General features: G+C 32.5%; 1 protein-coding gene across 5 annotated transcripts in view; it reads left to right on the forward strand.

Moving 5' to 3' along the window:
- The window catches only part of LOC138934960 (semaphorin-1A), a 186,402-nt gene extending 160,032 nt beyond the window's left edge, over positions 1-26,370 (forward strand). For 3 of the 5 annotated variants that reach the window (XM_070299180.1, XM_070299264.1, XM_070299355.1), the window contains exons 6-15: positions 13,421-13,508; positions 19,308-19,412; positions 20,291-20,379; positions 20,718-20,859; positions 22,428-22,776; positions 23,194-23,276; positions 23,541-23,639; positions 23,790-24,074; positions 25,450-25,593; positions 26,015-26,370. In XM_070299180.1, coding sequence (XP_070155281.1) covers positions 13,421-13,508; positions 19,308-19,412; positions 20,291-20,379; positions 20,718-20,859; positions 22,428-22,776; positions 23,194-23,276; positions 23,541-23,639; positions 23,790-24,074; positions 25,450-25,593; positions 26,015-26,331 — 1,701 coding nt within the window. In that variant the 3' untranslated portion in view covers positions 26,332-26,370. The remainder of the gene's footprint in view (positions 1-13,420; positions 13,509-19,307; positions 19,413-20,290; positions 20,380-20,717; positions 20,860-22,427; positions 22,777-23,193; positions 23,277-23,540; positions 23,640-23,789; positions 24,075-25,449; positions 25,594-26,014) is intronic. The other 2 variants (XM_070299446.1, XM_070299540.1) reach the window with 2 other exon arrangements.
- Positions 26,371-26,516: the final 146 nt, after the last annotated feature.

A 26,516-nucleotide genomic window follows, 5' to 3' on the forward strand; every position in this document is an offset into this window, starting at 1 on the left:
AGAGAGATCCAATGAGAAGTTTTATTAGTTAATAACGATTGTTCGCAGTTATATACTATCACGTCACCGTAAACTATAGATTGCATGTAATCTCGGGTAATAAGGATTGCATGGCCGGAGATAAACGTCAGTGTATTACATAGCGTATATATATATATATATATATATATATATATATATATATATATATATATATATATATACAATATTTGGTGGTAACTCCTGTGGAATTCCAAATAAACGAGAGACACGAATATATTTAGGTTATTAGATAGAGAAGCTACATATTTGATCAATACGCAAAACGATGCCGTTATATATTTTTCTCGTAGCTATACCATATAAGGAGAATATTTAAACTATTGCGAATAATTTAAATATTTTGTACACTACAATTGTTTAGACCGACTCCGATATTGAAATCCCTCCTTTCTCTTTCTCCTCGATCGTGAATCAGTGACTTTTGTGCCCGTTTATCGTCACGGCTTGTCCGGCGACGACAATCGATTCCTCGGGTAGGTAAATTCGTGGAGAAACGATAGGGCGGATATAATGGGAGTTACATAGACGATGAGTTTACATCGAGAGTAAACGTCGCATCGAGGTAATAACGCTCTCACCCTAACGCCGCACCCTAAGCTACCGCTCGCGGGGATGCCAGAAACATAGGGGCTCGAACAGCACGGTATTTTGGAGCATGGCCAGGGTTAGTCGGCTATCGTAGTACCCACCTAGTACCTAGTCTGACCTATCTACAGTTCGTCCAAGTCGCGCGAGGTCACGGACCCCCCCCCCCCCCCCCGGGGAAAAGCGCCCTTCCGTTTCTCTCTCTTTCTCTCCTTCACTGATGGCCCAACGTCTATCGTAAACCTCTACGCACACCTTGTTACGCTTAGATATTGCACACCTAGCTTCGGAGCTCGTCTAGAGAGGCTAAATACCCTATCGCCCGCAACCTATCAACCATGCTAAATACTTTATCACGAAAGTATGTACCCTTGTTAACGTACCGGTTGATCTTTCGACTCCTTCCATTATCAGTTGCGCCCAGGAACTCGTAGTTATATTTTTCTTTTCTTTACTTTTTTTTTTATATAACTACTCTTTTCCCCTCCCCCCATTAGCAGGAAATCAATTATCAAGTGCGGATATCATTGAAACCTTCACTATTTTCCGTTATGCGTGTCTTGTAAGATGAACACATGTGCATGTAAAATTATATATATAATTCATGTTTTTTAAAACGTATAATATCTAATAATAATACAATGTTAATTCGTAAACTTTTTATAAAATATAAATGTGGAATATATATTTATACAGGATGTCTCACAACCTCCGTGCAATACTTTAATAGTGTATTCTAGAGATAAAATGGAGTCAAAAATTTTAATACAAAAAGTTTCTTATGTGTAGGAATACTATGTATAGGAATATTATACGACGTTCAGCTGAAAACAAACTATAAATGTTGTACAATGTTGTAAAATATTTAATTTTTTCTTAAATAACAATTTAAATGGTTGATTAATTATTATATTTAAATAGAAATATAAACTTAATACTTTCACGCATCTAAGAAACGAAATTTATTTCTGTTTTGATCGCGTAGAGTAGTTTTGTGGAAATCAATTTATTTATTTTATCTGTCAACAATAACAGATGACAAATCACGTGCGAGTACTCTGCGTTGATACCACTGCTTCTGCGAATTCTAAGCAATATTATTGGCAAACTTTGATCACTTATAACTCAAAAATTATTGCGGCATCAATATTTTTGTATTAAGATCTTTTACTCCATTTTGCTATTAAAATATTGTACGAAGATTGTGAGACACACTGTATATAATTATTAACTATTCATATGACGACATGCTTTTGTCATGTTAAGTAACTTGCAATATAATATTTATTAAAAAATTAGCTATTCTATATTTTTGTGTTTTTATATTTCTTTTTAGTTGTAATATAATTTTTTCTATAAAGAGTTTATAAAATATTATTTATTAAACATTTAAATTAAATTTTTATCAATCACTGCACAAGATTTTTGCAATATTGTGATAAATACATAGAAATTGAAATATCATAATATTTTTAAAATAAAGCTTTGTGAAATATTTTATTCGTTTTATAAATTTTTGTTTACAAGCAATATCCGATGATAAAAAAGGTATACGTATGATATCGTTGGCTTTGCTAAAATCATTGATTGCCATAATCCGCTTTAAACCATCAAACCATATCATATGATTCGGGATTCTATTGCATAAATGGTAAATGGTGTACTTCAAATTAAAAAAAAAAAAAGAAAAAGAAAAAAGTTATTCAATCGTGTTAGTTTTCCATATGCTGTGTGAAGTGGGCAATTCGTCAAAATTGCTGGTCAAACATAAAACGTGAAATAACAATGTCTAAACAAATTTCGCTTGAACATTCCGCGCTTACGTCATCGATTGAAGCATTTCATAACAATTTAGATGCCATAAACTAACGATTCCCAAAAGAGGATTGTTAATTTACTAAATTGTAACGAAACACACACGTGTCAAATGTACAGGATGTAATTTACCACATTCGATCACTCTGATCACTTTGATTGATAATATTGAAAGGGATCTTGTAAAAAAAAAAAAAAAAAAAAAAGGAGGGGGGGAAGGAAGGAAGATGACAATTAATAAGAACTGCGAGAATAATTACGATTGCCTTGTTTTATGAAATAAAAAGACTTTTATAAGAATCTTTATAATTTCAAATTATTGAAAAAAATATAAAACTTTGATTGAAAATATAAATCTTTATAATCTCAAATTCTTAAGAAAAATATAAAACTTTGATTGAAAATATTCAAAGCAATCTTGTAAAAAAAAAGAGAGAGAGAGAGAGGAAGACACTTATAATAAGAACCGCAAAGGTAATTACAATTGCCTTGTTTTATGAAATAAAAAGACCTTTTACAAGTATGTTTATAATCTCAAATTCTGGAGAAAAATATAAAAGCGTAGATGAACAAATTAAAGAACAAGGAACGATACTATGATGTTAATATTCGGACATTGAGTACGATAAAAATCATCCAATGAATATTTAGTACTCTCTTTTTTTCGGCTGCATGTTCGATAATTTCATGATCGATGATTTTCGCGTTAGCGTCATGTGTATGCGATTAAAATTCATCGGCATGCCGCGTGTATTTGTCAGTTCTCGTTGATCGCGGAATAACGATACCGGAAGGAGGACGGAAGCGCTACGCACGCTCTCCGATCACTATTGTGATGTAATGTCCGCCGCAGATGTATTGGCATTTGTGTCTTGTCGCATTCGCTGCACCTCATGGTTTGCTGTAGCAAACGCGTCCATTGCGGATGCATGTGTAATTCGCGTCGAGATTACACCGTCGATCGTTCTCACGTGCCGGATATCTCACGATTGCAAGATGATATCCGATATCGATTTCTCGCTTCGCGAGTCGGTAATTTTTCTTTTTTTTTTTTATTAATTCCGATTTGGAATTGAACACAATTGAATGATTATACCGTCGTCTCTAATATAAAGTTGACGAAAGGACATATCTTTCATATTTTAGGCATTGTAAAACCGATGTGTAATTTCGCTAAATTTAAATTTTAAATGAGTGCGCAAAATAATGATCTTTGCATCAAGTTGAGAAAGATTTGTTTCGATTTATTAAAAAAAATATTATTGCATAATCTGTTTTAAGAGCAATGCAAAAATCTTAATTCTTTCTTTCATCGAATTGACACATATATATTTTCTGATATATATATTTTTTTTTAATAATGTCTTTCTTCGTTGTAAATTTAGAAAATTGAAAAAGATGGAACTCATAAACTCTTTTTTTATTCGCTGCATATTAAATTATAAAAAAAAAATCCATATATTTATTTATATCATTTTCTCTCTTGCTCTCTCAATTCGATAATTTATTTTATTCCCTATTCTTCATTCAGTTTTCATTAGGAAACGTTGAATACATCCAAGGAGAATAGCAAAAATCATTGTGACGACTTGTAAGATTTATTCGTTGACGACCAAAATCCATGATTACAGTAGTGAAGCTACACAACAACTAAATCTTTAACATTTATTTAAGAAGGAGCGATGCTTAAGTTTATATATGTACGCACCTTCTCTTGAAGGTAAATTAGAGAAGTTTGTATGTTTGTAATTACAAATTACAAATTAGAGAAGTTCGATCGTTAAGGTAATTCTCGGATCTATCGTCATTTTTCTTATTCATGTACTTTCAACCACAATTGTCCGTAATTCTTTGAAACTTCACCGCAAGATTTCTCGAGCTATCAGCAAGTGTCACAATATTTTATCCTATGTTTGATAATTATTTTACAAGATAGTAATTATTTAGTAACAAATAGAATCAAACATGAAATACTAGCGTCATTGCATTGTAAGAAACAAATCGATATATGTAAAATAAAGTATAAAGTATTATTAGAAAGAGGCTATCACACAAGTAAATAATACACATATATTTATATATATATAGAAGTTATAAAAAAATTTTAAACTAATAAGAAAACAAGGAAAATAGTAAATTTTATATTGAAACATTGCATTATTACAAATCTGCAGAACCTAATAAACTTGACAAAAAAATTAAAATAAGATATACATTTTGCCTTGCAAAGCAACTAAATAACTATAAAGGGGGGGGGGGGGATAGAGAGGCGAATATTGCTCGAAATATTTAATATAGAAATTGTTTGTATCATAAATTGAATTCAAAACATGACAAAATAAGAGTTTTTACAATCAAAGAGAATTAGGTTTTTATCTAGAAGAGAAAAAATGGATATTATTTGAAATATATCTTACCGAGCAATGCTGTTTAAAGCGTTAAGCCACTTCTGTTCCAATCTCATTAAATCAAGCTTGTTTCAGAAAATGCATTCTTGACAAAAGTGTTTCTCGTCATAGCTTTAAGTAATCTTTAAGCGATGCTCTAATTACATAAGAATTTTAATAACTATGTAAAATATAAGACTCAAGCTTCTTTGCAAATCTGATAATTGATATAAAGCACAGATATCGGTGACATCAAAGAAAAAAACATAACAAACTATAATCCCCAAGAGAAAATTATTTCTACAATAGTTTTTCATTTTTCCGAGATTGAAAAACAAGCGTTTCATAATACACACTTTATATTTTTTATATCTATGATTCAATCTTAATTTATTCGGAAAAAAAAAAAAATTGTACAAATTTCAATATGGATTCATCATCAATATATTGTAGATTCGTATATGCTCAAAGTGAATAAATCTCAATCTCGAAATCTTGAATTTTGAAAATTTTATTCTTATGGAAGATGAGATATTCCTGAAAGAAGATGTGCGCGAGATGATCCCCTATATCTCGTCGCCGCAGTTCCTATTTTTAAATTCCTTCAAATTTTGAATATCATACCGAAAGATAGTACGAACGATCGACATAAAAAGTCTAACGCTCTCGTTCTGCGAAATAGGAAGAAGCATAGCAGCGGCGATAGTATAGCAGAGAACGCCAGACGAGATTTAGCGATTTATGCTCCGACCACGCCTGCATTTCGTCTCTCGTATGAGAAGAGATTGCTAGACGCGAGCGAGGCGCGGACGGTGTTGAACGAAGAGAAGAAGAAGAGGAAAATCTGGTTCTCGTACAAACGAAAACAGTCCCGACATGTAGAACGGCTATGGCACATATATACATAACATATACATACATACATACATACATATATATATATATATATATATATATATATATATATATATATATATATATATATATATATACGTTACGTATTTACGGTGCAGGCGGACCTTTAGCGTAAATCTCATGCCGGAAAAACTTTCTCACCATCGTCTATCCCCTCTTCTCTCTCTTTCTCTATTTTCTCTTTCTCTCTTTGAATTCCTGCAACATTCAGCTCATTCTATCGTGGTCTATCTATCTATCTATCTTTTACCTCCCACGAGAAATCCATTCGCGATTTTCTTGGCTCTCCTTTCTCGCTTTCGCCTGTCCGGCTTTTAGCTTTTAGTCAGCCTTTTCAACGGTTCGCTCGTGAACCAGACGAGAGGAGCCGCGTCTACGATCGGTGGTCCACGGTTGCACGCTTCTCCGCTCGTTACCGTCCAAGCTTTTCTCTTTTCTTACTTCTCTCTTCAGAATCAAGGGTACTTAAGAGATGCGATACGCGGGGCGGATCTTTTTTTCTTTCACGCATCCGTAATTATCCCCGACTCGTGAAAAATAACATCTGTTTTCGTAATAATAGTACTAGCGAATGTATTCAAAATATTACGATTATTTTGTTTATTATAATATCAAATATATATGTGTGTGAAAGAATTATTCTTTTACATTGAATTTTACTCTACTTTTTTACGTTACTCTTATATTCGATATATCTCACAATACTTTTCCAATAAATTTTATGATTAAATTTTACATATATGCTTCTTAGAATATATCATCTCGCAATTGGTCAAAGAATCTGAATTCTTGCCTGACTGATATACAGGTACAGATACTTCTATCTTTTCTTATCGTCTCTTTCTTTCCGCTCCTATGTCATGTACGATGCCCACTATCCGGAGTTCTTTGCTATTTTCTAGGGCACTTCTATCGATTCTCCTTTCTTTTTCACGAATTTATTTTTCTTGTTCACTAAGTCTCCCAAACCGAGTTATTTCTCTTAGAGAGAATATATTACAATTGGAAAAATTCTTTAAACTCAAGAAACAATTGATCCATTTATTAACACATTTAACACTATTAATCGTGTCTATGATGTATCTTTTCAATTTTGATTATTTTCATAAGTAACTCTCTTTGAAATGGAAGTTTCGTTGAGTAAAAAAAATTTAGTTAAATAAGAGATTTGATTATCTATTTAAATCTCGAAGTTTTACGCTTGAAAATTATCGAAAACCTACTCCAAGTTTGTTAAAGAATTTCCAGATAAAAATAATTGCAATAAGGAAAATCTGTTATCGAGTATTTTGCGTAAATGTCATACAAAGTATATGAGATATCGATTTCGCGGAAGTCTCATCATCGTCTCATATGGCGGATATTTGCGAAATTCGACATACTGCATGCAATTCTGGGAAAATTCTCGTCGCATTCAGCGAATTGTTATAAATGCGCTCTGTAATGTTTGTCCGAGCTTTTGAAACCCAAGAAACAAAGTTAACGAATTATCAAGCGCTGCATAATCACTTTTTAATTAAACGATTCTTATATGATTTGCGACATGTAAAATTTTTTATAAAGTGTTTATATAAATGTAGATATACATGTAGGATCAAACCATTTTTTTTTAGGTGAAAAAGGTACATTAGGCCTAATATCGTTTACATATTTTGGTAAAAATTATTCCACAAAATTTGTAAGGGAAAGATGGAAAAAATTGAAATATTTTAAGCGATTTAATAACATTTATTATTAACAAGTTTATTATTTATTATTAACAAGTTGACAGCACGATTATGATACGGCAGCATTATCATTTTGATCTCGAGACAATGCTGTATCTCTAGAACCGAATTTTTTCTTGCCATTACAAATTACAGCGGGAGAGACTTGTCTAGGATAAAAAAGATTAATAGAATAAAAAAGATTATTAGAATAAAAAAAGAAAATAATAAAGATTTTTTTTTTTTTCCATCGTCTACGTTTATTGAAATTCGCGAAAGTCTCGCATAACGATTTTTCCTTATTCGTTATCAGTTGTATGCGGATTTAAAATTCGGAAACAGCGCTAAAGTATCGGGAACAGGATCCGACCGTCTTTTAACGCGCGCGCGAGGCAACTCGATATTATTGATTCATATAATTCAATATTATTAATAATATTATTAATCGGGACAGAGACAAGGTAAACTGAAGTCCGTAGTTTGATCGTCGCGGAAGCGATGCACGACGTGCGCGAATTTTCCTCCTTGATGCGAATTATACCGTAAGTGTATACACGTGCAGAGCTGAAACGCGAAATTATCTCAGGCAGCACTTCGCAATTCTGGTTTCACGTTGGAATCTACTACTTGCACAAAAGCAAACCTCTCGTATCTAACAAACACAAGATGCATTTGCTTGCTAGTGGTCTCAACAGCACATTGACTCTCTCATCCTCCGCTGATTTTATTGATTTACAAATTGTTTAATTGGAAAGCATCTTTGTAAACGTCTTAAAGATATGTATATATTTTAATAATGCAATGTTCAACAATTTGTATGTCGTATACAATATTTCAGAATATATATAAGAAACTATAACAATTCCTTTCTTTTTTGTTTTTGTTTTGAGAAACCAGTTTTGAATAAAAGATTTTAGATAAACAAGAGAGTTTTATTCTAAATTTGATGATTATACAAAAGATCAATGATTTATTAATGTCATAATAAATTTACAATCTCAAATATAAAGCGACTTTTGAGAGAATACAAAGACATTGTTATATGCAACGTGTGTATGCGCTTATTTAAAAGATATTAATATTGTAAAATAATTTTTATGTATTTTGGTAAAATAATTTGTATAACGATCTGTAATTATCGCGATATGTATTTAAAAGATATATATAAAATATGATCTTTTTATGATCATATTTGGCGAGCTTTTTCTCTTTTTCTCTTTCTTTAGTAAAACTAAATGTCATTTGCTTTTGAACTTAAAAAAATAAAACAAAATTTATATTTTAATAAACAGGAAAATTTATTTTTATTGATCCGACTACACGTAGTGGACATTTATAAACTGTATACACAATCTATAAACATAAACGATATTTCCGAAAATAAATTGGAATATTTTGTTCATTTAAATTTATATTTCTACCTACAGAATGCATAAAAAAAAAATCATGAAATATGCAAGAAAATAAATGTGAATAAATAAAAAAAATAATGAAGTAAAACAAAAATAAATATGCAAGTTTAATTATCTTTTTGTTTGTTTAGCCAATTATTTATTTGCATTTATATTAATATATCGGACGTGCAGTGAACGCCTCTACCGCAAACGCACGATAATCCGGATGATATGGAACGGTGAACGGTAAATTGCCATGCGGAACCGCATGGCATTGTGTCGTGATCGTTGCGAAACAATGTCGGAGGGAAACAAGAGAATAGTGCAGTTTACACTCGAAAGTTTTCGAACTTTGCGCAAATTATATCGCGACAAGCCAAACGTGCGAAGATGAAACTCGCGCGGTTCGTTCCCCCGCGGTGTTTCACAATTATAGCAATTTCTCACAAAATTTACAACGGGAGATCTTACCGTGTAAACCTACAACTAATGAATAAATAGGAGTGAATCGCGAAAATGTATTATACTTTTCTCGCATTTTACAATATAAAATCATCTCTGATTTGTTCTTTATGATAATAATTCGATAATATTATTTAATGGACTGAAATATAATTAAAAAGTTTCCCTCAACAATTTTGATATGTTTTTATTATAAATATCGTCCTTTAAATTCTCTAAATTCCTCTAAATTTTATCTTACAATTTTTCAATCTTCGTATAGAGGGAAACAAAGATATATTGTATATATATATATTGTTTAAGAGATTAGAAAATATCGTTATTGATATTAAAAGTGCTATAAACAAAATAATGATTTGTGTAACGTTACATAATTTTTTAAGAACGCAGAACTTGAGTTGTAATTAAATTTCATTGAACACTATAATTACATCTACTTACGCGCTATTATAATTCCATCGAGCGAGATTAAAACTCGTTATATGCATGTTCATATGCGGCGAAATAATTCTCTGAAATATTCCTATCTTCGCTAACAGTTTATACTAAAAAAATAATAGTACTCTACAAATTAATTAATGTTATAGAGAGAGAGAGAAAGAGAGAGAAATCACTGTATTATTAATCAATTATAAATTAATTATTATAATAACTACAAATCATTTTATTATTATTAAATTAAATACGAATTTTACGTGTCTCTTTTTATATTTTTTTTAATCTAACAAAATATTTGCTATATTATTTAATCTTATTAAATCAACTATTTTATAAATAAATATTTAACGTTGATATTAATTAATATATCAACGAAAGATCGACAATGAGAAGAACAGTGCTTAATCTATAATTTATAACAAAGTTTTCGTATTTGTTACACATCAGACTATTATATATATATTTTTTAAGTACGAATAAGCCTGTGCCTTCTTGTCTCCCGTGGTGCCTTGCAATTATTTCCTCACAAAATTTATGACAAAGCCGCGAATTATGGTACGAATTATTCATGAACCTTGATATTGCGTTAAAATAACGAAAATAAATATGCTGTTTGCGCATTATATGCAGAATGCTTGTTAAACAGCGTAAAAATTTTTGATAATTTTTTGAGAAGAGCAGTTTTATAATAAAATATCATATAAATGTAAAAAATAGAATGTCATAAGCAAAGTTGAAATCCATTCGAGAAATCTATTAAGTGTTTTAATCGATCTAATTACAATTAAATAAGATTATGTATATATGTATATATGCAAGATTTTTACACAGGAATTTAATTTAACTTTTTTTTTCCCATTTGTTGCTCTCTATTAGTAGACAACAATCTGATTGATAAAAAAAAAGATGGTTTCTCGATCCGCGCGATCATATATACGAATAAATATTAATATTTCTAAATTGATTCTTTATCTTATGTTGGTAGATATGGAAAAAATTAATTTAGAAATTCATTTCGAATAAATTGAAAAGAGGTGAATTATAATTTTAAAAATATTCACCACTTGTTATTTGTCCCAATTGTTGCAATTTTATTACGATATTGCTTATATATTATATCCGCAAATGAGAATGGATGAAACGGGGATATGTTGTAGTAAGCAAGGAGAATAGGGATAAGGAAGGATCTAAGAAAAAGAGAACAAACGACAGAAATATAAAGGATCTTGTATGAGATCCCTTTATAGCCAGCATGTTGGTATACCCGACTGCGCGTTGCACTGCATCGAATAGTCGTTTGCATCGAATAGCCTTGCTGCATTCCAATTTCTTTACATGCATTGTTGCATGCACGAGTTGCGACACATTGTTCGCATTCAGGATATTACTGTGGCCGGCCACGGTGATCGCTCGTACCCGTTATATCAAACTCTTTTAATTATCTTATCTCAGCGGATTTTTTCCGATTTTCTCTTTCGATGATTGCATTCGTTTACGAATGCGATTTACACCGAACAATTATTCAAAATAATGACTTTATAGTTCAATAACGAGCAATCATATTGCGAAATATGCACGCGTGCAAAATTTATTCTACATCAAATAGCTTAGCAATCCTCGTTTTAATATAACTTTTTTAACGATACTTATAAAAATTTTATGATGTATGTGGATGTGACACATTAAAAGTATTTCTGATCCATTTTTTTAAGAGAAATAAAAAGCTATTCGAAGGAGAGAATGCAACTTTTTCCAATAATCTTTATAAGAAAATCCAAATTCGTATAACACTGATTGTATTTTCTGTTTATATTACTCTTTGCAATATCACTACACGAGACATAAAATATTACTTGTTGACAATAAAATCTGTTATCGATTATATCAGATAAAAAACTAATAGAATTAATTATACGAATTTAATTGAATAATGTTTAAAAGTTCGCGACATTTGATTCGCTTTCTCTTATTTTATACTTTTATAAAGACAAAAAATTAAAAACAAGATTGACAAATTTAAAGCAACGCGAGATTGCTTCGCTTGTCGTACTCGCTTTGCAGTTTTCTATTGCGGTCAGCTTATCAAATTCGCTCTATGTACGGACCGTTCGTAAAATCCATAAGTCTCGCGCAATTCTGCTCACAGCATGACTAGAGACAAATACGGACGACGAATACGAGATTTCAGGTTTTTTTATAGCAACAGAAATCAATAACAGATGAAGAAAAGATCGATTATTCTGTGAGTTATTAAGATGTGTCGCAATTGACTGTGTTGTTGTGTTACAAATCGGATTAGTTTGTCGTATTTTTATGATTTTTTTTATTAAATGTTTAGTTCTTCAAATGAATATTGCAATACGAAAGTATATACATATATTTATATAAATCGAATTTTATAAGTTTATATAGTCGCAATTTAATGTCCAATTAGATGATTAACAAATAATTAACGAATATCATGAAAAATATTAAAATTAGCAATCGATCGTCGCAATTATTATATATATATATAGTCATTTATTTGTGTGATAAAATATGTCATACACACATAGGCCGCACGCGTAATTGATTCGATATAATTATTTTATTATCATATTGGCTGTTGTTTCAACAAATGGTCAAAAGTGGTAGCTGTCCAACTAATAAAGCCGACAAATTATATTGTAATATTTCAATTGTTCATTAACGTAGTTAAAAAAGATACGCGCACGGATACGCTAATTGCGATTGGAATTCGTTATTAACTAATATCTTGAAACTATATTATAATGTGGCATTGTACACATTTTCCATTATATGTGGGCATGTAAATGCGAATATCTCAGTGATAGGATATCTATATTGCACAAGACAAATCAATTAACGATGAATAGATTCACGAATTGTTTTCTCTTTCAGATTTCTAAAAAAATATTTAGGTTTCTAAAAATATTTATTGTAATTTGATTTTGAATATTATTATTCTTCGTATGCAGAATAATTTAAAGAATTTAAATATTATTACTATTTAAAAAAAAAAAAAGATAGAAGTATAATTTCTTTCTTATGTAAATAGATTCTTTTTTAGTCAGTTCCCGTATGAAGATAAAAGAGATGATCGGAAAAGTGAATATCTCACGAAATATTTCATAGCTTATATATGGATATATTCTGACATATTCTCACATAAAATGTGAATCGAAAGAGACAAAGAGAGAAAAGAGAGAGAGAGAAAGGAGAGGAATATATGGTAGGAAGGAAGAGAATTCAGCCTCGTGTGAGCAAGCTCATTTATCATGGGCGACATATCCCAAAACTATATCTGACACTCGCGGTAGAGATGCACACCTAGTATATTGTTTTATTGTTTTGTGAACACGAATCTCACACACTCAAGCAATATAATGATATTTTGACATCGATGTCAGATTCAATTTCCAAAGGCTTTCGAACTGTTAATCCGAAAACGATTATATGCACCCACTTTATTATGTCCTTCAAATGTCATTGTATTTCAATTGTACAATGCTATAAAATAAATATAGCACATGTTTTATCATAGAAATACATTGTCGAACATAATATATATATATATATATATATATATATATATATATAATATATCAATAAAAAAATGTATAAAAAATAAAAAAAAGATTAGGCTGTAACGCAAAACTTATTATTTGTATTCCAGGATGGAGCATACGTGAAGAAAAGCGACATGGACGGTTTGGGACTTTGCCCTTACGATCCACGACACAATAGCACGGCAGTTTTTGCCGGTGAGTTTTTTCATTTATCTAGATTTATAAATTGTTCAATGTATACGATGCTCAACTTTGATCGCAAGACTATACGAAATCGATTATGAATCAATGAGATCAGAATCACATAAAAATAAGTCTTTTCAGATCTTAATTGTAATCAAAATTTTTTATTTTATTAAACATTGAATGCTCTCAAGAATAAAATTTAAACGGAGACTTGTGTCTTTGTCAATTTTCAATGTATACTCTTGTCTCGAACGGAATTTATTTTCTAGAGAATTTGATTTAATATTGCAATGAATAGATTCTTCTGCGAACAAAAGCGATTTCGGCGATCAGAGAAATAGTATTATTGTGAAAACATTTTTGCTTGAGCGGAGAGTCCGTGCTGTTCTCTACATTCGTCCGAAAAGCGTTCGTCTGTGAAAAATATTTATCGAGGAAATTTTTATTACATATTGAAACATATGCTGCGCGCACTACAGCAGATTTGACAGGTGACGCGTGGCTTTGACGACGCTAAGTGCTACTCGAGAGATTCGACCGCTCCACAATGAGTGGAACTTGTGAGAACGAGAAGCGAATATCACGAGTCCTCGTACATTCCGTACAGAGGCGATTGAAAGATACACGCATGATTTATATCCTGTCTGACAAATATGATGAACATGCTTTACAACAAATAATTCTCAAATTAATCATTTTTCAGAGAAAATAACACAATTTAAACATAACGCGCGCAATCTGCAACACGATTTTTCGCACATGCTCTTCTAATATCGGTTTACAACATTTAGCAGTTTAGTTTGTTACTCAGTCAATTATATGTTATTTTTCATTTCTTTCAATCATTAGTTTAGTATTATATATTTCGTATGGAAGAGACATCCTTTTTCCGTAATTAAATTATTTGGATAAAATATAGAAAAGGAGAAATTAATTAATTTTTTTCCAATAATTTCATGTGTTAATTCTTAACTGAAGTAATATGGATCCAGAAAACTCGAACAAAAGTTAATAATTTACATTTTATGTAAATTTTATCTTTTTCATATTCTAAATATTTTTATTTGTTCTTCTAGAACTTGTACACTTTGCAATAAACTCACTTTTAACGCATCCGCTATTTTTAGCATGAAAAGGGAGATGATGGGTCCATGGAAATTGTGTGCTCTAGTTACGCAATACGTTCTCATCGCTCCAGTTAAGGGTTAAAGATGAATCTACTCTCCGTATGCGTTAAAGAGTCATTAAAGAAATGACTTATTCGTATGCGTTGTGTTTCTCGAATTTAATGTGAAATGTAATGCCAAACCTCTCTCTCTCTCTCTCTCTCTCCTGCCATTATCACTGTAACCGTTAATTTCAGTTTTATTATCCTGGAAATAGGCATGCAGATTTAGATGACATAAACAGTAGTGATACTTCATTCCACATTTATGCGGCGTTATTGTTTGTTATATACTACGTACGCTATATGTATATAGGGTGATACGTACTAATTTGCTTTTGTCTCGTCAGTAATATATAATGTTTTTATCAGCAAGCATGTATATAATTTTACTAGTTCAATCTGTTTAATTAATTAGAATATGAAACTTGTTAAGAATAATGAATTTGAGTGAAATGGCAGAAATATTTCCCGAATATCGAGTTTGAATGTAAATTATAACCATAATGTGTGTAATTATTTGTGACAAGTAACTAACAAATTCGACGTGTTAATATTCCTTGATATGAAGTTTGATGACGAATTTATTGTAACAAAAGAATTATATATCAACCCTATAAAATTTTTCTATACCTATATACACAATTACATCATTATTGTATAAATATTATATAATGAGTATAAGATTAATATACAATGTGAGTGAAGTATCATAACAATACTTGTACAATATATAAATAGCTCAATGTGCAAACAACAAAGTTCGTTATAGACTCTACAGTGCGATAGGATGATATGAAAGTTGAACGTAATTCAATGTGAAAACATACTTTGCATAGTGTTTGCCAGAGAAACTTTTTATTTGTTGATGTTTAATATGCGCAATTTCATATGTCAAGCGTTATAATTTGCTAATTACGAGAGACACGCGGGCGCGTCCTGTATTCGCTAAAATGCTACGACAAATCAATACTCTGGCAAAGCAAAGCATCGCTTTCAATGGATTCATTTCGCAAACCCGTATAAGATATTTCTACATCAATAAAAAAGGCTGTACAAATCAAATTATAAAAAATGTTATCTGCTATCCATTTAAATATTAGCCGACAGTAATTGAGATAAGAAGAAAAATAACATATATCTCAAATTCTTGTATCTATTTTTCTATACATCGTTTAATTAAGGATTCGAGATATATAAATTTTTTTAATAAAAATTTAATTAAATGTAAGTATTTTAATTTTTTTAAAGAATATAAAATTACATTTTTATGTGGTCTCTAATATATAAAAAAAGAAATAAGAAATTCGAAACATTAATAAGATTCAAACGTCAACAGTAACATTAATGATAGCAATATCGACAGTAATAATTGTAAAGACAAGTGATTGTATAATATTAATATTATTATCTATTCTCAAGCATATAAAAAATCCTCGAAAAATCTCGATCTTTGATTTGATTTTTTGACATTTTTGAAAATGTCTTGTCAAATAATAACGCAATCAAAAGTCTAACGAATTTTTACAATGTCAATGCAACATCAATATAAGCTCGCGATTTGAACTAGTCGCAATAAAATCGATTATCGCGTTCCCTAGACATCTCGATATCCTCGATTCATCAAAAGTGACATTTTTTTAAATTCTTGTTATCGTTCTTCATATCCAATCGTATACCTGTACAACGTACAATATATAGCAATTTTGTCTGCGATCGCTTGATTCAAACTGATATAATAAATGAAAATTGCAATTAATACATTAATTGTTAATCAATTTTTGTTTCGCATTAGCTATTTTCAATATTGCTCTAATTATGCAGTTATATGCATGTAATATGATATAAATTGATGGAATGAAAATAACGTAATATATAATAATACAAATGATTAAAGGGCATATATATATATGCGACCACACGTTTTAATTTATTATCCATTATTTTGAATATAACGAAGGATAACGCATATAACTGAAGAAATAGTGTAAATTTTGGATTAATTATTAAATACTTCTTTGTTCGTAGAGAAATATATATATATTTTTTTATCTACAGAGAATATAAAAAACTGATTCGTAGATATTCGTTAGATATTCGCGGTTGTTATGAACACAATGATTTATTCTTTTCTATCAAGCAACTCCCAAAATGAGCCTTGTTTTTATATATTATATCAATATTTTTATATTATATTTATATTTTTATATTTATATAGATTGCAAACTTTTGCAATAACTGTCAGTGGTTTATTTCACAAAACTACAAGTTTTGTAATGCAACAAATGGCAAAAAGTATCAATTAATTGATCATTAGGGAATATATTCAGTCATTGTGCAAGCGTACCATTTTATTCGAATCTGCTAGTTAATAAAATTCGATTATAGTTCCAATATTCGATAATTAAATATTTTTTTTTGTCTCGAACATTTTACAATTTCACGCTGCATTACTTTAGTTATATGGATAATTTTTACCATTGTATGTGTGGAGATAATCACACGCATTTTTTAACTTTTGCGGCCGGTCTCTCTCCACTATTCGTACCGACAAATTCGGCTTGCTCGTTGCCAGAAATCCCAGGAAATAATTCAGGATCCGTTAGAGATGGTTCAGGAGGTTTCCTCCTAGGATATGTATTCTCCCGCGGGAAATAGAATGCGCTCCATCATCGTATCATCCGTTGATTTTGAGAGGAATCTTGCTGCTTCCAAGGTCTTCTTCAAAAGTTTCATCTCTTGGCTTTACCGATAGACACTTTGTGACATTGCATGTGCTTCTAGTGGTACCACTTTGTAAGATATATTCGTTAGGAAATTCTTACGTTAAGAAATTTCGAAATCCTTTCATCCTCGAAATCCTTTCTTCTAGGGTTGGGTATACAACGATGGGTAAGTTACACCGAGATCTCTATTATTAGATAGCAAAAACCTCTACATTTTTGTAAAAACTTAATATCTGCTGGCAGGCACACAATCAACTTTTAGTTGCCAAATTGCGATTTGTTCTATTGTTTTTATTAAAATAGTTTATAAATACAAAAAAAAACAAAAAAAAGAAAGAAAGAAAAAATATATGTGGCTTATAAGTGAATTTTGAATGAAAATACGCTTCTCTTCGAACAAAAGCTACCAACCACATAATAACGTAGTTATATTTTTCACCCATAATATAGCCTTTAGGTCGCAAAAAAATTGTTATTTTTTTAATCGAAATGTATTATTATCTAAAATCGCGTTCGGTTGTTTAAAATCTTCTTATCACAATGTATTGCACTTTATTAGCGATTCAACCCGTTCGTTGTAGAAAGTTTCGCCGAGAGTTTAGACGCAGAAACGACGTAATGCGTCGGCGACGGTGCATTAAATCACTCCTAAGTATAGAGAGCAGCGCGTGCACAGCTTCCGATCTCTCGTGAAGATGTCTCGCGGAGAGAAGCGCGTATACGTGTATCGCAAACCTCCTTCCTTCCCGCAGGTATTACGCGCGGCTCCATGATATTCGCGAGCGCATAGCATCGGCGTTGGAGGGCTCAGAGCGTAGATTTGTAGCCTGCAACGGGCACGTTCATCCCCTAAGTCTGGCCTCGCCCCCGTTATATATGACCGCCCGGTCGCTATGTACACTTATCGCGCGAATACGTTGGCCAGCCTCAAATCCCATCGTGCTTTTTGAACGTGAAATACGGAGAGGCCCCCCCGCGAGGGGAGGAGAGCCGCGGCGAATCCTTCGAGGATCCTCTCTTATATGAGGAGAGCACGGGAGGAAATGTAGTTTCTGCTTCTCCTCACCCCTCCCGTAGACGCCTACTGTGTATATATCGGCGCATGATGTATTCTGTACACACACGATCAAATCCAGGGGGCTTTTTCCGGGGTTTTGCGACCGATTGCCGCGACACGGAGAAAAATTGTCCGCTACACGCAACCAGACAGGATCTCGCAGAATCTGACGAGACTCTCTCCGAGACCCTCGTCCGGTGGAAGATATAGTTTTTCTTCTTCCTTTCGCTATAATATTTTCAAGGAAGTTTTTTTTATGTCCGTACACGCACATAGAAAACTTTTTGCCGTTTGCTTCTGTTCATAAAACATGTCTTCATTTATTTGATCGTTTAATCGTAATAAAAAATTTACATACACTGTAAAAAAATTTAAATAAATTCGGAAAAGCGTGTCTGAAAATTGAAGTGTGTGAAAATTCAGACAGTGTGTCTGCAAAAAGATGGGCACTTTGTCTGAAGTTTCGGTGAATTTTTTTACAGTATTATTGATGCACTTATATTCAGATTAATGCGGGAAGTCATGTAAATTCGGGGATAGGAACAGAAGATGATTGACGGTATTAAACTCGGTATAATTGTTCGCTCCAGTTTCCAACAGTCGGTCCTTCGAGGACTCCGATAGCGGGAAGCGAAAGTTCGGTTATGCCGTACAGAACGTCGTCTCGGTGCGTGCACACAAACGCGGAATCATCTTGCGGATAGTCTCGCCGACGTAAATTCAACGGTTAATTTCCAAAAGGTGGAGGATGAATTAATCCGAGTCTACTATATAACCCCCGTGTCTACCTGATGGTGCTCGTTTAGCTTGCAAATGTGGAAGGTGCGACTGACTGACGGAAACGTTTATGCATGTTTCAGAGGGACAGTTATACGCCGCGACGGTGGCCGACTTCTCCGGTGGCGAGCCGCTGATTCACAGGGAGAAAATTCGCACCGAACGCTCGGATCTCAATCAATTGAACGGTAATTTTTTAAAGAAATTGAAATTCATACGTAGATTATTTGCAATTTTATATATCAGGGTGTCTGTCTACTCTTTGGAAAAATATTGAAAGCCTGGAATTTTATTGGGAATTAAAAAGAAAATTATCTCGTTGATCATTTTGTTCTCATATTGCAAACAGTCGAGTCGGCAAGTGAATTGTGCATTTAAAATATATTATAAATATACATCTACATCTTTATTTGTGTATATTAAATGTCTTAACAAAACATTGAACATTGCGATATATATTCTTTATTGTAATTTTTAGTAATAAAAAAATGTAAATTTTATGAAAATGAAAAATGCTTATCTTACGAAAGTTATTCAGTTTCTTTTCTGTACATTTATAAATTTAATACTTGAAACTTAAGAAGCTCTGTGTTTTTTTTTCTCCGTATGAGTGAAAAATATTAGAAAGCGTATGCAATAAAAAAATTTATTTTAGAAAGTTGTAAAGAAATTTTTCAAATATTCTCTTTAGTTGAACTTTGAACAAAAATATCTGGCAAATTAGGAAATTTTTTACAAGAATTGAGTAGATATCCTGTGTATATGTATATCTACAATATTTAGCAAAAATTCTATTTAAAGCAGTGTCATGTTAGAATAATGTTTTCACGATGTTCGATTTTATAACTTGAAAGTTGTACGTATAACAAATCGCGAGACAACATTCAAATTTCATCGATATCCTTCCTCAGTTATATGCAGATATGCAAATTCATTCAATATGTATTTTTAAGGAATAACAGAAAATTTTATGCGTTCGCTTTCATGCTAATTCTGAGATATTCCATAGAAGAGACAGTTCAATATAGCGTTTGATTATCGAATCAATACAATCTCATTATTTCAGGTCCCAACTTTGTCAGCTCGTTTGCGTATCAGGATTACGTATTCTTCTTCTATCGCGAGACAGCCGTGGAATACATGAATTGCGGAAAGGTAAGATTATAGTTTCATTTTTTCGCGCATTCGACATTTTTCAGCAAGTTCCTCACTGTAAATCTTTTTACTGAACTTTTGTTATATCATCAGGGATATTTATGATTTCATTTGAGAAAAAAAAAATGATCAAAATTACAAGATTTATATAAGAGAATAATGTTAGATTTCACTTTATATTATACGATGTAAAACATTCTTATCAAGATTGCGGGGAAAAAAAATCTTCAGCGTAAAAATATCTCGCGATTGCTGATACGTATTCATGTTATAGGGAATAAGAAGAAAGTACTTTAGAGTTTTTAATATTCGGCTTTCGCTCGATTTGCACGTTTCAGGCGGTCTACTCGCGAGTCGGTAGAGTCTGTCAGCACGATAAGGGCGGGCCACACGCATTTAGTGACAGATGGACGAGTTTCCTGAAAGCGAGACTCAACTGTTCGGTACCGGGCGAGTACCCCTTCTATTTCAACGAAATACGTGAGTATGCATATGCGCGCATATCTTTTCGCGTGCGGCTTCGATCGTGACTACGCTCGAGTAGTTTCAAACGAGGGCTCTCTCGCGCCGCTCCTAAAAGGGCTCGTAAAAGAGCCTCTTCGCTTCTCTACGCCCCGTTAGTCGCTACTTAGTACACATATATTGCACTCCTCTGCCTTTCAAGTTTTCTACGTTTTCTGCTCCACGCGTACCCTCGCAATGCGTTCGATGAAATACCGTAAGAAGGAGGGAAATGCAACTTAACTAGTTGCGCGTTTGAAAAAATTTCAAGAAGGAACGATTAAGAGCTGATCGATTTTAATTTCTGCCAATGTATTCGGTACTGTATTAAAACTCGAAAACAATACGATCCTGAAAAATCTCTAGCCAAAACGAAATAAATCGCAAACACGAATATTAAAAAATCAGTCGTGACATTGCTTTATTGCACAGCGTTACATTCCCTGGCGATGTAATAGGAATAATACTGCTAATATTTATACATTTACATGCAGCATTTTACATTAATATAGGACAGAAAGAGTTGTAGTTTACTGTTTGCAAATACACATATAAATATCAGAGATGCATTGTTACAGTGTGGCATTATATTCTCTTATAATAACAGAGGCATAACATTGTACTGTAACAAAAGAGGTACCGATATATCTCTAATATTTATATCTCTACGATATTTGCCGCCGCGTTTATCCGATTTTATATACAGATATAGCGCAATTAGATAAGTTACTCCAACTACCAGCGAAATGGGCTAATCTCGAGTGCACAATAGCCATGGCACCATCGCGGCTAGGGGTAGAGAAGATGAACAAGATGAGCGGAGCACTGTTCCCGAATAGAATATTGTCGCCGTGTATCGAATTGAAATTTCTATGCTTGCTAAAGTTGGCGCGCCTCCAAACGGTGAGAATACTTGATGAGAAGCTTCGCGAAATCATACAACTTCCGCTTATTGCTTCAATTTTACACCTGACGGCAAATGACGGGAATAACTCCCAATGACATACTTGCTAATATTGATAAATGTCCACCTAAGCATCATGCGTAATAGATATTGTAATGCCGATAAGCTTATTGAATTCCTTCGATGAACGAATCTTATTAAATCAATGGGTTGATAATCTTAAAACGAAATGATTTTAACTTTATGTAAAAAAAATTGAAGTAGTTGATTTATAAATAAAATGAATATTATAAAATAAATGAGATAATCGACATTCTATCAGCATCTTTCTGAGTGTACTTGTATCTTTCTTGTACAATAAATTTCAGTACATTACAGATAATATCGTCAATCTCGATAGACTGACCGCGATCAAAACGCGATTTATTTGGAATATACAAAAAGAGATACTTTATTTGAATTTTGCGTTTATTATTTTATTTAATTTAATCCTTCAAATTTCAAAACCATTTTTTTTTTATATTCACCAACATATGTTCCTAGACGAAACATTTTCTCGATTAAAGAATGTCCATAATACTTACAATTCATCAGCTCCAGATGATACATACATATCTCAAATATCTTTTTTCTTTATCTTCAGAATCAATGAGCGATGTTACGGACGGTCGATATGCGGGCAAATCTGCGCGTCTGGTGTATGGTGTTTTCACGACTCCGGTGAATTCCATCGGGGGTTCGGCTGTCTGCGCGTTCTCCATGGATAACATTCTCGAGGTCTTCCAGAGTGCTTTCAAGGAACAGGAGACTATAAACAGCAATTGGCTGCGGGTACTTCCGGAGAAAGTACCTGAGCCGAGGCCTGGTGCCTGTGTTAACGATTCTAGGACGCTTCCGGACATCACCGTCAATTTCGTCAAGGCTCATCCCCTCATGGACGATGCGGTGCAATCCTACTTTTCATTACCTGTGATAACTAAAACAAGTTTTAAGTGAGTGATCTTATCGTGATTAATATTGATTTTTATTAAAACATTGTTAATGTAACATATTTTCTGTGTCTCTCGTAAGTTTATTAGCACATTTCTTTTTTAACCGCGAATTATTAAAAACAAAAAAGTTTAATAATTATATAATTAAAAGTTGAATTTTTTGAATATGACAATTTTTTTTCGTGAAAATCTAATAAATCTATAAATATATTTTAAGCGCTATTTTTTTAATATTAAATTTAGAGAATGTGCACACCATATTATACATATGAAAAAATGTGAAAATTCTTTCCGCTAAATTTTTTATAACAAGGTTTTCTATCAAAGGTTAATTTTATGACGATTATATCTCTTTTTTAATAACATATTTTTATAGCCCAATGTATTTTTTAATATGGATTATTTTAACATTTGAAGTTACAGATTTACCAAAGTCGTTGTAGATCCTCAAGTAAAAGCATTGGATGGTAAAGCTTATGACATGCTCTACATCGGAACAGGTACAATTATTTATTTATTTAATCATTTGTTATCATATATTGATTATTTATTATATTTATATATAATTATGCATTATTATTACATCTGTATAATAATGCTTAATTTATTATATATTATAATATTTACGATTAATATTATATATATATATGTGTGTGTGTGTGCGTATATATATTTATAATAATAATAATTTATATATATATATATATATATATATATATATATATATTTCTACAAAATTATCAAAATAAACTTGTTGCATATAGATGACGGCCGTGTTCTGAAGGCACTCAACACACGCGCACCCGAAACACGTGACAGTGTGGGCCAAGTTATTGTTAGCGATGTCCAGGTATTAAAATTCGGTAAGTAAATTTATTATATAATCGTTATAGTGGTGTGTTTTATCATACATACGGATAGAAAAGAAAATTATTTAATGTGTAATATGTAATCATCTTTTGTAAACATATTGTACATATTTATTGTGAAATGTGCAATTTTATTTTTTGCAGGCCAAGCGATCAAGGATCTTTTGGTGGTTCATTTAGCCGGCGAAGCGAGCAAATTGGTGGTGTTCGCGGATTCTGAGATTCGCGCGGTTCCCTTGCATCATTGCGACTCGCCCGCAGCGGCTACTTGCAGATCCTGCGTCGCTTTGCAGGATCCTTATTGCGCTTGGGACGCTATTGGGAATCTCTGCGTCGCGGTGCCGACAAAACTCCACGATAGCGATACTAGCAAAACGCTATTCCAAGATATCCCGACCGGGAGACACAGAAGCTGCGGATATGAGCAAGGTACGTGCGATGTATAGATTATATTAGTGTGTTATTAAAACATCCGTGCTGTTTCCAGGAATCGATAAATTATGCGACGACACACTTGGTCGCTTGTTTAATAATTTTATCCGATACGACCTGATTCTCTGTTTCATTTTGTTTTACTTTATTTCATTTACAACACGACGACATGTACAATATTACTAAGAAAAGTTATACGGGATAATTTGATATCGAAATATGATATCAAATATTTTCCAAACTTTTGAAATTAGAAGATTTCTACTTCGAACTATTTGAATATTACGAGCACGCAATTTATTTGAGCTTATTTTTGATTTTTCTATTTTGAATAAACACTAGAATCATTTTACGTTGAAGCCTGCATTCATAAATCTTCACTATGTATTTAACATATGTAGCGATTTAAAAAGAGATTTGAAATTTTTGAAAAGTTTTCTGCGCATTTTTCGGCGCGTCATAGTCCTTTCAAACACAAATCTTCCTAATGTGAACGTAATCAAATTTATTGTAGTCATTACTCATTTCGTCATTATTTCTTATTTTAAAAAGAGAAGATAGTCATCAAAAATAAAAAATTTAATAGAACGTTCGAAAAGATTATTTTTTGCGAATTATAAAAATTTTTCTCTTAAATCTCTTATTCTCATACTATGAGTGTGTTTATTTTAGTTACATTCTTATAAATTATTTTTATTTCTCTTTTCATTTTCTTCTTTCTCACAAATCTATGAATATAAAATGTTTTCTATTTGATATTAAATGCTTTTTTTAATCTTGATTTAACATTAAAAATAGAAAATAGCGCAATTAATATAAATAAAATGGCTAAATATGTGAGTCCTAATATATGGCACGTTTTTTCTCTTTGAAAAGAAAATATCACTAAATAATGCATGCAATAAATGTTGAAGCTACTTTTTGCAGCTCCTAGTGAACATTAAATAATACTTCACGCACATTCAACTACGCTAAGAGTTTTGCTCGCATGGCTAACGCAGCTCACGATCAGTCATCTCATAATATATTCATGCGTACACTAAGCGCCATATATGCTTCACAGCACTTCCAGGTCGGATCTCCAAATCATATCTAGATATTCATACATCACGACTTTTAAAATTGTGTCTGACAATTCGATAATTTATAAATGTTAAAGTCAAAAAATGACAATATAAATTATTCAACGTAGGATATAAATTTTTTGGACATATTTTTAAATCAATAGTCAGGAATATCTAAATATCATTCGAAAGCATCTGTCTAAGGTGCGAAGACAAATGTGATATCTGTTGTAATACGTATGCGAAATCATTTTGTATGTGTAATCATCTCTATCGTCTATCATCATATTGAGTGAATGTTACTCCAGAAATGACGAAGCCCGTGCAACCAGCGGTGGTGCCCGAAATTGGGCGCGACGAGCAGCCCGATGAACGGGACAATGAAATCGTCATCGAGTTGGATCGGGAAAATCAGTACGGACGTACGCAGCCAAGGGCTAACGAGCCTCAAGGTAATCATTTGGGCTATACAAAACTTGCTCATTCCGTCACACTTCACGCAATATTTTACCTTCAGTGTTCGAAGTCGAAAGTCCTCCTATATTCATAACTCGCGCGATCCCGCTTTAAGGCAATTCTCCCCTCATAATATTTCATTTATTCCTCAGATTCACTTTTATGTTAGCACAACTAATCTGTGTTTTACCGATGCGCGCTAATATATAGGGTGATCCGTTATTGAACTTAACCGATCTTACATGAAAGAATGATATTATAAATAACAATATAGAAATTTCAATGTAATGCTTCTTTTTTTTTTATACGAAATTTTCTTTATAAGGACATAAAATTTAAAAATTGCAACGTTTCAAGTTTGTATAACTTTTACATTACTAAAAAAATAAAAGCGATCTCTCGATATATATATTACAGGCGTGACTGTCACCCCAGTGGTGTATTCGGCCCAAACGTTGACAGGTGCACTGATAGGCACTTGCTTCTGCTCCTTGGTGGCTGGTTTCGCTTTCGGTTTCTGGTTCTCTCAGAGACTGCGCGGCTCATCTTATCCGGAACCCTCTGAGCAGCGGCAACAGCTTAATCGACTGACCGAGAGCTCGGAATCACCCGGATTCAACAACAAATCCATCAATCTGGTGCTGAATGTGCCGCCTAAGAACCCAAACGGCAAGAACGCCAATTCATCTGCGGAAAATAAGCCTGTGCAGAAAGTGAAGAAAACGTACATATGATACAGAAGGCGACACAGAGCCGTCTGAGGCTTGTCGCAGGACCCCACGGGTTCTGGCGCATCTTCCATCTCCTCGTCTTCCGACATAGCAGAGTCGGACGAACGCAATGACGAAGATGGCGACGACGATGAGGATGATGACGGGACGACGCCCCCTACGAGCCTCACCACCGGCATCGCTACGGA

The sequence above is a fragment of the Polyergus mexicanus genome, unplaced genomic scaffold (genome assembly GCF_030449975.1).
Source record: "Polyergus mexicanus isolate NDT 795.1 unplaced genomic scaffold, iyPolMexi1.0 SCAF_1, whole genome shotgun sequence".
Taxonomy (NCBI): Eukaryota; Metazoa; Arthropoda; class Insecta; order Hymenoptera; family Formicidae; genus Polyergus; species Polyergus mexicanus.